We start from the raw sequence: 16,708 nt of genomic DNA, 5'->3' as shown, positions 1-16,708 counted from the left end.
AAGGACTGAGATCTGGCTCTTGGGTAGAAATGTATCGGGTACGTAAAACTTATTAAACAAAATTGGATGTTCAAATCGAGCCCTAAATTCCCTTTTCCCCCCAAAATTTTGAACCCACGGTAGGAATTCGGATCGAAAGCCAGATCCGGAGGATTCTTCCTCTTCCCCCGGCTTGAGGCGGCCGCGACGGAGGACGGTGGAACTGTGGAAGTGAGCGGCGGCGGACTCTCGTTCTTGTTCTTTTCTTACGTCCAGATCCGTTCTGTTATAGAGGAAAAGTCGTACCTTTTGTTATCGGAGACACTTCTTTCCCAAACTCCATTTGCCTTTTTTTTTCTTGGAACACCAAGCTTAGGGCAGTTCATTTGCTACTGCGTTCCGATGCCGAAGAAGGGCAGGAAAAAAGCTGTCAAAAAATCTCCTTTGAGGACGAAGGCTGATGAAAATGTCGCTCCGATCGAGAATGGCACCATGCAATTTAAGGAGCGACAACGGGCTTTCAATAAACGGGAAGGTACCGATTCGTATCTTTGGTTATTCTTATAAATTTTCTTTTGGAAGAAATGATCAGAATCCGTGATATCATTTTTTTCTATATCTTCTTGTTAAGAAAGTTCCATGTCTATACCAATGCTGAAGATTTTTGTAATATGGAAGATGGCAAAGTGAGGTATTTTTTCAGTTTGCGGTTTGTATTATTTGGTTGTCTGAAATGCCTTTGGACATCGAATCAGTATTGTTGGTATACTGAATCCATATGGTAGTTCTTTAACTACACATATAATGAAAACAGTTCGACATGGATGGAAGTTATGTGGAATTCTACATTCCCTTTTTGATGCAGAAAAGCCAATACCTGTTTCATTGTAACGAGTAACTGAATGGGTACATCTAAACGTGAATGCATGAGCGTGATTTCCCTATACATAACTCTAAAGATCCTGCATTCATTCAGGATCCAAATTGCTTCTAGAGGACTCTCCTACCTTTTTGTAGGTAAGTAAGACACTTGAATCAGACTTGTTTAAGTACATTGGCACTTGGCACTCGTCAAATTCAAATTGTATTTATTACCATCCTTAACCTGGCTCTTCTACTTTGCATAATAATTTTAATTTTAAATATTAGTGTGTTACAAAGCTTTGTGTATTATCTATTAGTTTAACTTCTTTAACATTGACATTTTATTTAGCTTTGTTTACCCTAAAGGGAGTGCAAAGGAAAGGAAAGGAGGGTGCAATTTTGACCAATTGATTAAGGTGAGGGATGACACTCCCTGCTACTGTTGCATTTGCATTAACAATGATAGAAGGGTCACTCTTTTTGTTTGTGTGTTTGGGGGGGGGGGGGGGGGGGGGGGGGGGGGGGGGGGGGGGGGGGGGGTGGAGGGGAGAGGGGAGATGGTAAATAACCAACTCTAGATAAATCCTTGCAAAGAAGTTCAAAATAAAATTAACAATACTAACACAAATATATAACATGGTTTAGGGATTACTTCATAGCATATGACACATAAGGTGCATCACTTCTTGTAAATCTATTAAACAACCCTTCACAAGATACAATGAGGTTATCCTTTACAAGTTGAAGATAAAACCCTTACCCAAATAAATGGGATTTTTGCAAGCATGAAAGCTTCACCCATAACAAGTGGGAAGATATATTTAAATCCTAGGTGAGAAGGATGTTACTTAGAGTGCTTCAAAGATGAAGGACGAGGCCTCCAATCAATATGTGAGCTTATTAGTTGCTTTGAAAACCTAAGAATGATGGAGCATTGATGAGAGTATTTTTCATGTAAGACCTTATGTTCAAAGCTCCCAAAAATCCTCTTAAATCAAGGCTTTAATGACTCTCAAAAAGAACTAATTGCTTAAGCTAGGTTGATTAGGACAAGCTTATGATTTACCTATAGGTCAACCAAATAAACCTCCTAGGTTGACCGAACATTAATGTGGTCATGGGAATCTATGGTTTGAATTTGGACTACCACAAGAAAGCTTCTGGTCAACCAGCATTTAGCTGGACCAAAGCTTATTGTTTGGTTGACCAAAAAGGACCCAAGTGCCTCGTCTAAGTGACCCTACAACCTCGTAGTCCACCCTAGAGCCTTGAAACATTTAAGATCACAAGATTATGTATCTTTAGGTCTTCATCCAAGCTTGATGATCATGTTTGAGTTCCAAGCCTAACTCCGGCTCCACACTTAACCCATGATATCCGCGATTTAAGACTTATCTCAATCCAAGTTATTGCCTTCCATTCCAATCTACTTGATCTAAGATAATCAAATTGACACATCCAAACTTATCACTCAAATAGTATGTTAGATACGAATTGATAACTTTATCCTTTGCCAAACATCAAAACTCGTGATTAAGCTTGATCACAAGGGAGGAACTAATACCTTTAACCATTTAAATCAACTCAGTTCTTAATTCTCAAGTTATGATTTTCCTCTTGAATTTTCCTTCTCCTTTTTATGTGTTCTAAGGCGACGAAAGTTCATCAAGTCTCAAAATTTACTATGCTTTTATTTTGAGAAGAAGGTCGTTGTATCTTGGGATGATTATTGACAAACACTATCGTCTTAAAGAAAAAGAGTCCAACACTCACCTCGACCTTTATGATTTACCTTAAGGGGTGTGCATCGACAAAGTTTAATGATTACATGTTCGAAATGACTTACCTAAAAGGGTGTGACAATTGTCCAAAGGAGTGTGTTGATAAAGTCTAATGACTATATGTTAGAGATGACTACCTTGAAATGGTGACTTGGCTACATGAAAGGAAAAGGCGCTTCTTCAACTACCAAACTGGGTGTGTCGACAAATTGAAGAGACACAATCCATATCACCATACCGATAATCCCAGTGTATCGAGCCACCAATGAGACGATGAGCTCACCACCCGAAGGAAAAAAGCTACAATGACTACAACATTTACTACATCATGTGTAACTTGTATTGTTATTTTTTTTTGTTGTTGTTTCCATTGGTTTGATAAATCTTTGATTTTTCTTCACAATCCATATGCTTGTGAGTTGATTATATCCTCCTGTTATTGTGACTTGTAGTTCAGTATGTCTAGGTGCAGATGCTTCTTGTGTCCCTTGATCACAAAATATTTTTTCTGATGTTGATCTTTTGTTCTTTGGAACTTCACAGTTGAGAGGAGAATTGCTGCAACAAAAGCTAATTGTGAAGTGGAGACTGGAAGCTTGCTTTCATGGGTGCGCCTGCTTCCATCGTACTTCAGCAAAGATCAATTGGACACTCCTGCAATCAAGTTTTTTCAAGAAAATTTGCCAAATGCAACTCTAATCATGAATAAGAAATATAATATTTTTGAGCTGCAATGGAACAGCAACGAGAGTTACTATGAAGGTGGCAAATATGATCGTGCTTCAGTTAGCAATATTTTCACTATACCATCAATGAGTGATCTGCAGTTTTCAGTTGACCCAGGTTGGAATGCCTTTCTTTGTTATGTTGTCTATCTGAGACCGTCCATATAATTTGTGCTGTTGGATGCCTTTTCACAGCAAAGAAGACTCTGGGGGCTGGAAACCAATGGATGAGTAATCTTGTATGTCAGACATTCATCTATACTTTTTTTTCAACTCCAGAAACCTCTCAATCTCGTCACTTATGCGTAAATAGTTAACACTAGTGCATACATTCTCTATTTTAGGGTTTCAGTGAGCCATCTGAAAGAGGAAGACGAGAGACATTAAAAACTCCTGGGGTTTGTTCTTCATACTCATGTTTTCTTTTTAGCTTGAAGGTTCACCTTGGACAATATTATTTTTAGGTGTATGCAAGATGCAACCTTTCCTTTTGGATCATGTCTTTTAAAGTCTATAACAAAAACATCCCACCTGTGTTTCCAATTCTGACATGTCCCTTTCTAATATCCTAATGGTGTGAATCATAGGCAACTAGTAACCGGTTATCTTATGGCATGACACCCAAGACCTTAAGGTTACCAAAGAATGGCGAGATGATCTTGTCTGTCCATGGTTCACCTCTTGGTGTTTACAAAGAAGAGATCTTGGAAGCCATACATGGTAAATTGTTAATTTCCCTTGTTAAGTCTTTGTGCAAAACAGTAATAAGTTTCTTCAATTTCTGTGGACATCCAGAGTCTGGAGATGGGAGTCATGAAGATGCTTGTTGAGATCATAGGCACATCATATGTAAAGGTGACTCAATTTTTTTTTTTTTCTTTTTACACTTCAACACTATGATGTCTATATTGTTCAACACTTTGATGTCATCATTATTTCAACCGTACTAGATTGCCTTCTAATTTTTGAAGTAACTGATCAATCAGTCAGTTTGATTCAGTTTCAAAAACACCATTTGTGAGTATTTTTCTCTGGTTTCATTATTCCACCTTCAGTTTCAGGATTTACACTGGCTGGGCAGAAACCAGGGGAACTTCTTCAGGATAATCTCCAAACTTCTACTTGAGTAGTTTGGACTCTTCGGGGTTTAAATGGTAGGTTTCTTGCAGTATGCAAGGTTGAGAAGGCCATGCAAATCGCCATCAATGACCACCTTGTGTTCGATAGCAAGCAATCAAGTAAGCATTGAGATCAAGTTGATGTGTGTAACCAAATGGACAAATGCTTATGTTTGGTAAAAACCTGTGTTAATTTCATTTGTAAGCATTGGATCTCCTGATCAAAGACTGAAGTAAATGAGTAAGCTTTTTGAAGCAAAACAGTGTGAATTAAACCTTGTTTTGATGGTTCAGAATAGCCGAGGCAGAATAGAGTCAAACACACAATTTGTATATATATTTATTTCCTTTTTTGCAATTGTTTGTTGGTTTTTCTGTGATAGCTATAGAGCGAGTTTGATGTCTGTGAAAGATCCATTCATTACTCTACTTTGGAAATCAGTTTTCTTTCTTATTGTTACTTGAAAGAGGTGATAGAAAATCATCATTCAGAGTCTTTTGTTTTGTTAAAAAAATATATATTCTTGAAGTTCAATATTTGATGCATTCAAAAATTATGTGCAATGATTTTATACCTAATCATAAATTAAGTTGTATTCCTTGTATTTGCTAGCCTCTTACCTTTTGAGATTGCAAACACTCTACCTTGTGGCTATGGAGCCTACATAATATGCCCTTTGTGTTTGACCATAAGTCTCCTTTGCACTTCGTTCTTAATTATGAGACCTTTATTTCATTCTCGTTGATCCTTTATATCCTCCCTTATAAATGGCGAGTCCTTTCTTTTCTACTGATGATTATCGGCTTTCTTTGTGGTCATACTGAGGTCCCCTTCACAAACAAGAGGTTGTGTGTTGATATTTATATTTTTATTTTGATAATTCAGATATCTAGCTCTTAAGATTTGATTTGATTTTGTGAAAAAATTTTCATCGATCATTAGGATGAATTGAGAAGCATAGATGAGTTCCGACGAACGGTTCAACATTATAAGTTTTTCAAATTCTCCAAATGTAATGTGTCTTGGGTGACATTTGAACTCCCGTTGCCTAGGGAGTTCGTCCTATTTTTTACTATCGCATCACAGCTTTGGGCATGTTCTAATATCGATATTTTTTATACTAGGTTTCTAGATTACATCGACTAATTCTGAGGTGGACGGTTCGGTTCTATATTCCACTCATTAAGTAAATCCAGAAAGTGAGATGACTCTTAACGTGACATCCCAACATCACTAGTTCAAACGTCGCATGCATGAGTTGTGTGAGTTTTAAACTTGCTTGTTTTGAAAAAAAAAAACACCATGCCTCTTATCATCGTACCCTGGCCTCGGGGGCATAAGCCGATATCTACATTTACAATAGCAACATTGCCTACACAAAGGTATACACATAACAAAGTCTTCTTACAAAAGGATGCTTAAGCAAGGTAAAAAATGAAAATGAAAATTCTTTTAGGGCATATAAAGGTGGATGTTTTTTTGGACAAAAGTGAAAAAGGTGCTGTTTATTTATAGTATCGTTGATATCGTTTTTTTTATCAAAATGGTGTCCCATCCCATTGTATAATTACCCTTATGTTCTCAATCCACTGTTCAGCCAAGTTTGGTTAGTTTGCAGACCAATTCATATTAAAATCCTAAATCGGGTGGGACGAAGATTCAGGATTTTAGGCTTGATTGGACGAGGGGAAAAAATTTAATACATTTTGTGTATCTCGAAAAACACAAACATTTCGAACCCTCATTCGATCAACTCCCTCGTTCGTCCTTCACCATCTTCACCGATCAACTCCACCACATCGCCTGTCAGCCTTTGCATAAGCTTCCTCTCTGTTGTATGTATTTCAGTATTTCTAGTTTAAGGTTTAGTTAGACTTTTCTCCTTGTATGTATTTAGAGTTTAGATTTTTATTGTAAATTCAATTCTCATTCGAGTTTCCAGAACATCTTCCTCCTCTGTAGTTGATATCCATCTGTCATTGTTGTAACAAATATAGTGTTGTAGTAACTACGAAATTGTAACTGCTATAACATTCTAAATTATGTTCTAAGCACGTTGTAGCACTATAAAATTTGATCTTAGCACATTATAACAGTTACGAAATCATAGTTGCTATAACATTCTGGCCTAATCATATTGTAATAGCTACGAAGCTTAGACCACATACCCAAATGTTATAGCAGCTACAATTTTGTAGCTGCTACAACATGCTATCCTTAATAGAACTAGCTAATATATCATTTTATTATTTAAAACTAACATTGTAATGTATCACTAAGATATTAAGTATTTGTTTTACATAATTAAATGATGTCTAGTTCTTCAACCTCCCACAGAAGCTCTTCTTCTCGTGCATATTGTAGGAAAATACAATGGAAAAGTACGTCCTCCAATTTAAGTCCTTCGTATCATCAATACAACCAAATGACCGACAGATTGAGTTTATAAGTAGAAGCCCATTTGCCTATGTCCTAGACATATTGGATAAAGCAAACATTAGAGATCTTGTACAAAATATGTTTGACAATTGGAGCTATCAAACTAAGTGTTTCATCATTCAAAATCAGAAAATTAGATTCACAAGAAAAGATGTTGTATTGATTCTAGGACTTCCAAACTGCGGCGATAAAGTTACTTTACATTTGAATGTCAGCTCTACCCCACTCTACCTTTAACATTTCTTAGATCAGGATTGTTCAAAAAAGAAATCAGAGAATAAACTAATTAATATCGTTAAACAATCATCTGAATCTTTTTGGTCAACTTTTTATTTTTTATTTTTATTTTTTTATTTGCATGTTATTTTCTAGTATTAGAAGTATATCTAGACTACTAGTACTATCACTAATTGATTGTATAGATGTCTTTAAAAATTTAAGTAGATATAATTAATGTAAGGTTGTTTATGACTATATGACCCCACAGATGGAGGTCATTGGTGTGATGCTCTCATAAATGCCCAACCTAGAGGACCTAGAGGGAAATCAAACTTCAATGCTGAAAGAATTTTTATAACTACTTACTGTAAGTTGTTAAATTTTACTATAACTTCATTTATGTATGTCATTCATTCAAAATTTATAATCATTCTAACTATATTGTAGGTTTAGTTATCTAGGTACTATCACTAATTGATTGTATAGATGTCTTTAAAAATTTAAGTAGATATAATTAATGTAAGGTTGTTTATGACTATATGACCCCGCAAATGGAGGTCATTGGTGTGATGCTCTCATATCCCAACCTAGAGGACCTAGAGGGAAATCAAACTTCAATGCTGAAAGAATTTTTATAACTACTTACTGTAAGTTGTTAAATTTTACTATAACTTCATTTATGTATGTCATTCATTCAAAATTTATAATCATTCTAACTATATTGTAGGTTTGGATGTGTGAACATGTCATAATCATAGTCATACAAGAACCATGTCCTTCCAAGAATATGTCAATAAAAGTGGATAGCCTCCCACATAGAAACAAAAATAAAGAACGTGATTGAACAACTACCTTCATTAAAAATAAAAGTTGATTTAATTCTATCAGATTTAAAGGAACATCTGCTATCAACTGGTTCCCAAATGTAGTTGTAGAGTAAATTGATGATCAAATTGCACAGAACTTTGGCACTGTGTCTTTTCTTGAGCAAGCAGAGGATGTTCAGGATCAAGGTGCAGATGATGTTCAGGAGCATATAATAGAGGATGTTCAAGAGCAAATTGAATGACAATTATGCAAATTAAAAGATCAAAAACTTGCTAAGATACATATTTTGGTTGCATCTAGGGATGAGCTAATTATAGAGAAGGAGACAAAAATAAGAGAACTTGTTAATTTACTAGAGAAGAGTGCTACTAATTGTGAAATTAGCATTGTTGAGAAAGACAAGACTATAGTTGAAAAGGATAGAATATTATTTATAAATGACAGAATTATAGTTGAACAAGAAAATAAAATAGCAATGCTCTAAAGTCTGTTGCAAAACAAGGTATCAAAAAAGCCCCGAGCAACCCCTAACCCAGATAAAGAGGTCATAGGGCATAATTCGCCAAGAAATACAAGGATAAAGAGTTGTGCTAGAAAGAGTATTGGGCCACTACCGACTTCTAAATTTGAACAAGCACCTAAAAGAAAGAGAGCTGATAGTATGCTACAATGCACAAAAGACAACTAAGGGAAAAGAGAAAAGGAAGGAGATTGTTCAGTATAGTGAGTGATTGATAGTGAAAAATCCCTATCCCATCAAACAAATCTACCATAGTCTTACCAAATTCAAGTTATATTGAGATTGACAGTGAAAAATCCAAAGTCTTGAAGATACGGTTGACTATAGTTAATTCTTTTATTGTTAATTCCTCAATGACAGGTTTGTCTATGTATTTATTCAACAAGCAAAAGCATATTTTAAGAAGAATAAAGATGTTGTAGTAGCAAATGCATTATTGAAGTTCAATCAATTAAAGTGAGTTAGTTGAAAGCATAATTGTATAAGACAATGATGAGTGATTTGTTTATGTCTCAATAAGTGTATTGTTAAAACAAGGATAATATTATTTTCATGACTTACATGATGTATTGAGAATAATACATTTGAATGTTAAATTTACTATCAGTGTGAAAATTTACCAAAACCACCTATATGTCTAGAAGTTGCTATATTACATACAATTTCCATAGATGCTACAAATGTAGCAGTTGTGAATATTATTCTATAGTAATAATAGTGATAGTTTTCTTTTTTATTTTATAATTCATCATATATTTTTATTTATGTAGGGCTACATTGCTTTCAGTATGGTCTAACTTAACTTTTTGATTAGATATGAAATCTTTCTTGATAGTATTTGATTAGACTCAATACACCCATGACGATTGCATAAATGCATATTTTATAATTATAGTAAATGAAGTCGAAACCTCTGACACACCATACTACCCATCCATATTTTGTAGGATTGAGTTTGATGTAAGTATTTGACTAATTGAACTAATTCTAATTTTTCTTATATATTCCACTTATAATTAATTTTCTTTACACATGATATGTTTTCAATAATGCATGCCCAAGCATTTCAATAAAGTATGAAAATTGACAAAGATAAGACCATTAAATATATTTTTTGTCCTCTTAATAATCAAGATGGTCACTGACATCTATTGGTCAAATGCATCAAGGAATGCCAATTTAATAAAACTATAAGTATTTAATTCTATATTCTATTACAAAAAGCTTTTGATATGTATTGATTACTAATGTCATTTATGTGCAATGTTATTTTTTAAGAGTATGCACTTATCATACTTTGACAACTGACATCCAAGGTTAGCATCTTTAATGTTAAAAGAGTTTAATGAGATTCATAAATGGCCCAACAAAAGTTAAATCATATATATTTATTTATGTTCCATATTCCTGATAGTAAGTAAATTCTTAAAAGTTAAAAAACTGTATTTTGCAAGATAAATTGTGTTTTTTTTTATGATGTGCTATGCTAAGAGTTTGATATTTCATAGATTAACTGAATTCGGACAATATGAATGAAAGCTTATAGATTTAGGGTTGGACATAAAATTATAACAGACAAAAATTGAACAAGAATTTTTAATGTATCTAATGGCCTTATTCATTGATCTCTAAAAGATCAATGACAAGATTCAAAATGTATGTTTGTAAAAAAAAAAAAGCAGTTTGATGTTATTGTTATGATATTATTTTGGTTGGATCAAATTTTAATCAACAACTTATTATTGGTGTTTCACATGAGTATTGTTTTTAGTTTCAAATAGTATTCTTTATACAATTTTATAGAATTTCAAGTAAAACACTTTCAGATTATCAGACACACATTTGTTGTAGCAGCTACTGAACCATAGCTGCTATAACACAGACTTGATGTTGTAACAGCTATGGAACCATAGCTGCTACAACACAGACTTGATGTTGTAGCAGCTGTGAAATCATAGTTGCTACAAAGAGGTTCTTAACTTGTTAAATCATGTTGTAGCAGCTAGTAAATCATAGCTACTATAACACTAATTGACATTATAGCAGCTATGGAACCGTAGTTACTACAAAGGGATTCTGGACTTGTTAGATCACATTGTAGCAGTTACTGAATCGTAACTGCAATAACACAGACTTGACGTTGTAGTAGTTACGGAATCGTAGCTACTACAAAGGGGTTCTTGACTTATTAAATACGTTGTAGTAGACATTGAACCATAGCTGCTGCAACATAGACTTGACATTATAGTAGCTATTGAATCATAGTTGCTACAACACAGACTTGACATTACAATAGCTATGGAACCATAGTTGCTATAATGCGGACTTGACTTGTTCAATCACGTTGTAGCATTTACGAAACCGTAGTTGCTACGTAGCTACTACAACACAGATTTGATGTTGTAACAACCACGGAACCTTAGCTGCTACAACGCGGACTTGATTTGTTAAATCACGTTGAAGCAGCTACGATTCTGTAGCTGTTACAACACAGACTTGGCGTTTAGCAGCTATAGAACCATAGTTGCTACAACACAGACTTGACTTTTTCAATCATATTGTAGCAGCTATAGAATCGTAACTGTTACATCACAGACTTGACTTGTTCAATCACGTTGTATAGCCAGCCAACTATGGTTCCATAGCTACTACAACATAGACTGAATGTTGTACCAGCTATGAACCTTAGATGCTACAATGCATACTTGAATTGTTTAATCACGTTGTAGTAGCTACGGTTCCGTAATTGTTATAACATAGACATGACTTGTTCAATCATGTTATAGTAGCTACGGAATCATAACTGATACAACACGAAATTAACTTATTCAATAATGTTGAAGTGTTATAGCAGCTATGTAACTATGCTGCTACAACACGAACTTGACTTATTCAATCACATTGTAACAACTACGGACTTGTAACTGCTACTACATAAACTTGACTTGTTCAATCACGTTGTAGCTATAGAATTGTAATTGCTACAACACAGATTTAACGTTGTAGCAGCTACGAAACCATAGCTACTACAACGTGAACTTGACTTGACGTTGTAGCAACTACGTAATCATAACTACTACAATGTGAACTTGAATTCTTCAATCACGTTGTAGCATCTACTTAATCTTAACTGTTACAACATGAATTTGTTCAATTCTTCTATGTATCAGCCATGATCGATATGAAAATGAAACTATAATTGAACACTAAAAATATTTAAATATTGAAAATGTAAATGTATAATAGGCGCATTTTATATTGTAAGTGTATAGCTCAGTCAGATTACATGCATCAAATATTTACTTACTCCCTTCAAACTTCATACAAAATACTCAGAATTTCATCATAACCATCATAATATTTACTTATATATTTCAAACCTCATACAAAATGATACTAAGTTCATTGTAACCATCATACACAATGCAAAGAATTTTATTATAACCTTGTATTCAAACTAATGAAGGATTCCCACAAGATCGACAATTATGATCTAGCAATGAACACCTTGTACACCTTTTCTAAATTTTGCCACTGTCTACTTTCAATGCGTGCCTTTCGTCATCTTCCTAATTGTACAGGACATCTAGGAGGGAGCAGATGGGGATCAGTGGATCGAAGTATCCAATACTCCTTACTTCTAGTTCCATATATAACATCATTGTATGTATTTCTGTAGTATAATAGCAAATAGTAATCTTCACAATAGTTATAAGGATCTAGATGTGCATGCCCAATTGCACACATTGCATGAAAACATGGAAAACCATAAATGTCAAACTTACGACAAGTATAATGTCTTTCAAATAAATCAATGACATAAATACTAGTACTGGTGCTTACTTGGAATTTTGTATTGGAACAAGGGTGAATACTATAACGCATGCCCCAACTATTGTACCTTTTTAGTAGATCTTTGACATAGGGAGTCATCCTCATTATTAATTTTTAACTAGTTCACTTACGAAAATGAAACCATTCAGATAATTTTCTTCTGGTGTATGCTATCATGCCATTGATTAGCAATTCACGTGTAGGCTTTAGAATTATGTTCATGCACTTTGAATCATTAGTAGATAACATGTGAAACATGCATCTAGAAAAGTAAGCATTAGCCTATGTCTCCTTCTCCACTTTCGCAACCCACTCATAACTCTCAGTGTGGTACATCTTCATTGTATCAATGCACTAATTATAAGTGAGCATAGTTGCATGCTCATGCTGCATAACCCATAGCAACTTTGCAGCTTCTCTATCTTTACAATATGATACTAAGTTCTTGGATAGGTGTACAGGACAGTAACCGTGGTGTGACTTTGGAAATACATCCTTAACACATATAGTATGCTGGGATTTCTTGTTATATTTAAGAGGTGTCCTAAGGCAATCACCTTATTGTTGTATTATTTATTGGATAAATAGAAATTCACTATTTGAGTGCACATTTTCTATGTATTTTGGATCTTAAACTCATCTATTGAATGTCCGCAATACGATTCATAGCATTAGAGAATTTGTGACTTGATCACAACTAGTGAGCATCTCTATATGTGCAATTATGAATGTATTAAAATTATCCCTAGTCGATGAATTGATGAGCACAGACGTCATCGATTCTATTGAGACTAGCACATTTTAAACTCATTGGTTTACCAAACAGTTGGTCTCACTGGCTGGAAACGTTGGATATTGAGAGTTAAACGTGGATGTTAGTTAAAGTAACTAGTTCATTGGAGTAAACTACCATAAGACTTCATATGGTTCTATGCATATAGAGATATGTCAATAAAGATCTCAGTGTAGCTTAAGTGCGAGTTTCCTTTGACTTATCGTATTCAAGTCATCTTAGTCATGGAGGCTTATACTTTGACATCTTAAGCAAACATCTCCAAGGAGGTGTGGACCTGGAATAATTTGGTGTAAGTCAAAATGTCTGAAGGTGTTTGGATAGCTCACAAAGGATTCACCGCTCCTTAAAAAAAGATATGTATATTCTGCGGGCGCTTGTTAAGATTGTTAGTTGAAGTCTTTGGCCAAAGCATTGCATATCAAAAGTATCATACTCTTGGACACATGTATAAGTAACTTGAATCCATAGAACAAGAAAGCAAGCTTGGGCTAGGTGTGACATAGTCAACCTAGTGGGAACTGACACATATAGATCATGTCCCAAACTAAACGAGTATAAAATGATGAAAGGAATGAGACACATTTTATTATAGCTGCTGAAGGGTTCAAAGATGGTTCTGAAATCAGTCGTTAATTTTTCGATCAATTACGGTTATGATGTACTACTAGATGTCACCCATAACCGTTCTATAATTAATGGTTAATTACAGATGACCAACATAGCCAAAAACCTATTGGGTCACATGCACTACAAGTTTTTTTGAAGAATTTAAAATGAGTTTGAGAATTAGATTCTTAGAATGAGAGAAATAAAGTCTAGTTGGACCGGACATAAGATAAAAATGATGTACTTCATCTTATGAAGATGAAATGAACGAAATTGATTTGGTTCTAATGAAAGAGATTTTGGCAGATCGGAAGTGATGATGAGCATCGTCTTATGAAGATGAAAAGAACTAAATTGATTTGGTTCTAATTGGAGGTATTTTGGTTATTGAACCAAATAATTTGGTGATGAATTAAATTGGACCAACTTGGTTTGATTTTGAACCAAACATAAGTTAATCGACAAATGGGTTTTTGATATTGAGCTAAGAGATGGGGTTCTGGATTGGATCCAAACCTAATAAGAGATATTGTATGAGATATAATGTTAAAAGAGGAATAGACGATTGAGATTGAAACTAGGTTTAATCACAATCATCCATCTTTTAACCATCTTTTATAAATGCTATAGTAACCCTAAAAATCGTTAAGGGGGTTTTCCTTTAGTTTTCGCCTCGTGAGAATTGCGAGAAATAGGATTTTAGGGGAGGTGGAATTGCGTGTGCCCGTGAGAATGCTGTCCTGATCGTGACTTGTGTTGTCTCGCGATTGTGACTTGTGTTGTCTCCCGATCGTGCGTCGTCTCCAACACCAGTCTCTCCCAAGAGACGGTGGTCGCGTGAAGGAAAACCCCTAATCGTGTTCTTCCTTCCCAACTGCTTGGTGCCTCCTTTTTGATCGCGATTTTTGGCCAACCATCAAAGGATTGTGATTTCCTTGGCCTCGATCAAAAACCCCTAGCCACAACCTTCTTCTCGTGCGAGGGAACCCCAAACCCCATTTTCCTCTCTCGATCTCGACGTCGCCCGATCGGGTATTCCTCTCCCTTACCGACATCTCTCAAGCGAAGGTTGCTGGCCGCATGAGAAAGAGGATTGTGGTTGCTTACCTCCGATTGACTTCTCCCCATGAGACTACTCTCGTTTACAGCCAGCAACAAGGACCATGACCGACCATCGGTGAAGGGAGAAAACGAGTGTGCTGCCACCTCCAACCTCCTCAAGGTGAAGACCACATGGGAAACACCAGCAACAGTTGTCGGAGCTTGCCCCTTAGCCTTGTACCACCGCTAGAGCTACTATAGCTACTGACCGGAACTCGTTGTCCCAAGGCCAGCGGCTTGTGAAGCTGTTGGAGCTTGCCTTCCATGGTCAACGACTTATGAAGTTGCTGTCAGAAGATCGCTGTCCATGGCGGGCGACTTGTGAAGTCGCTGTCGGAGCACTGGAGTTGTTGCCAGAGTTCTTGAGTGGCTGCTGAAGCCGCTGCCAGGGATTTGTCGCTGGGAGCTTGTAAAGCGATCAGATTTTGTTCCATCTTCATCGGAAAGAGTTCCTACCATTTGTCCAATAAAAAGGTTGACCACCGAAATATACGTCAGGAATACGATTGTCGGCGATAGTTAGAAAGCTCTGAAAAACAGTCGCGACAAGTGTTGTTACGTGTTTTCGATATTAAGGTTTTCTCTCATATGGACTGTTATCGATCGTCAGCTAGTACCAAAGATGGGCTGACACATCTCGTGGCTTTGGAAGTAGTCCAGACAAGAGCTTGGTGTGAATTGATCACCGATAAATAAAGGTGGAACTTTAATAGAGCTGCTAGATTGATGTCAATCCCATTCCACGACATCCTTCAAGTATACCTAGAATAAATTAATATTCTAAAAGTTTTAATTTTCAATTATGTCATGTACATGTTGTATCCTGCATGTGTGTATTGTGAGTGTTGTAATAATTAATTTTAATTATTATCTTTTTTTCACTGTGCATGTTTGTGAAACATATAAACACGCACAACATATCGGGCTAGACTTAACATTTTTATCACTTATAATTGATATGCATTTATCCCTTATTATCTCATTTTGAAGTTCAGACAATAACCATTCCCAAGTAAGCCTACCCTTAATTTCTGCAACTACAAAAGCTATTGGGAATAATCCATTCTACCAATCCATACCAGTTGCCATCATAAGAACTCTAGGATACTTCCCTGTAAGGTGGCAAACATCAATACCAATAACTAGACGTAGGAATTCAACAAATGCACAGATACAAGCCTCAAAAGACTAGAAGACACATTGAAAATGACCATCATGTGTGGACCTTATGTGCTCCATTGTCATATTATCTTCAATATTTAATTCTCTAGTAAATGCATACAGATTATTGTACGATTCAATATAATCCCCATGCACATTAGTCATTGCTTTTAGTTTAACTCTTAATGGTTTCTGATATGATATTGTTACTCCAAATCTTTTTTGAATGTCTACTATAATCATCTTTGGAGTGTACTTCTCACTAATCATGACTTATTCTTGAATTTCATTAGCAATCCAAGAACTAGTGCAGTTATTATGGTCTCTACCTTTTCTCATAGATAATGAATATGTGTGCAATTTGTCAAACGCAGTGATACGAAAATTTCCAGACCCTCTAACAATAATTCTCCAAGCACAAGACCACACTTTACAAATAGACCTTATTTGATAACTTCTTCTCTCCTAGTGTCTAATATCAAAGTCTTTATATCTATCACATATCCTCTAAAGTTTTTTTGAACCTTTTTTCATCAAAGAATGCTTGCAAACTTTGGGTGATTTCCTGTTGCTCTCCTCATTCGCATCAGGTAACTCAATTGTGATAATGTCATCGCTTACATTAGGTTGGATTATCATTTTAATTTCGTAGCTGCTACAATGTTGTATTTGCTACAACAATGACAGTTGGATGTTTACTACAGAGGAGGCAGATGTTCAGACACTCGAATGGGAA

At 35.4% G+C, this 16,708-nt stretch overlaps 1 protein-coding gene across 1 annotated transcript; it reads left to right on the top strand.

Annotated features, from left to right (window-relative positions):
• Positions 1-381: 381 nt before the first annotated feature.
• Positions 382-4,478, top strand: LOC141843417 (uncharacterized). Its single transcript, XM_074731510.1, has 7 exons — positions 382-514; positions 3,168-3,467; positions 3,545-3,588; positions 3,694-3,747; positions 3,937-4,069; positions 4,145-4,204; positions 4,405-4,478. Exons 1-6 carry the CDS (start codon positions 382-384, stop codon positions 4,177-4,179), a joined length of 699 nt encoding a protein of 232 aa, XP_074587611.1. The 3' UTR covers positions 4,180-4,204; positions 4,405-4,478.
• Positions 4,479-16,708: the final 12,230 nt, after the last annotated feature.

Source organism: Curcuma longa, chromosome 1 (assembly GCF_044706935.1).
Source record: "Curcuma longa cultivar G26 ecotype Majalengka, Jawa Barat chromosome 1, ITB_CL_G26_1.1, whole genome shotgun sequence".
In the NCBI taxonomy this organism is placed as follows: Eukaryota; Viridiplantae; Streptophyta; class Magnoliopsida; order Zingiberales; family Zingiberaceae; genus Curcuma; species Curcuma longa.
Note: the sequence above shows the minus strand (reverse complement) of the source record. Positions and strands in the feature narration are given on the sequence as shown.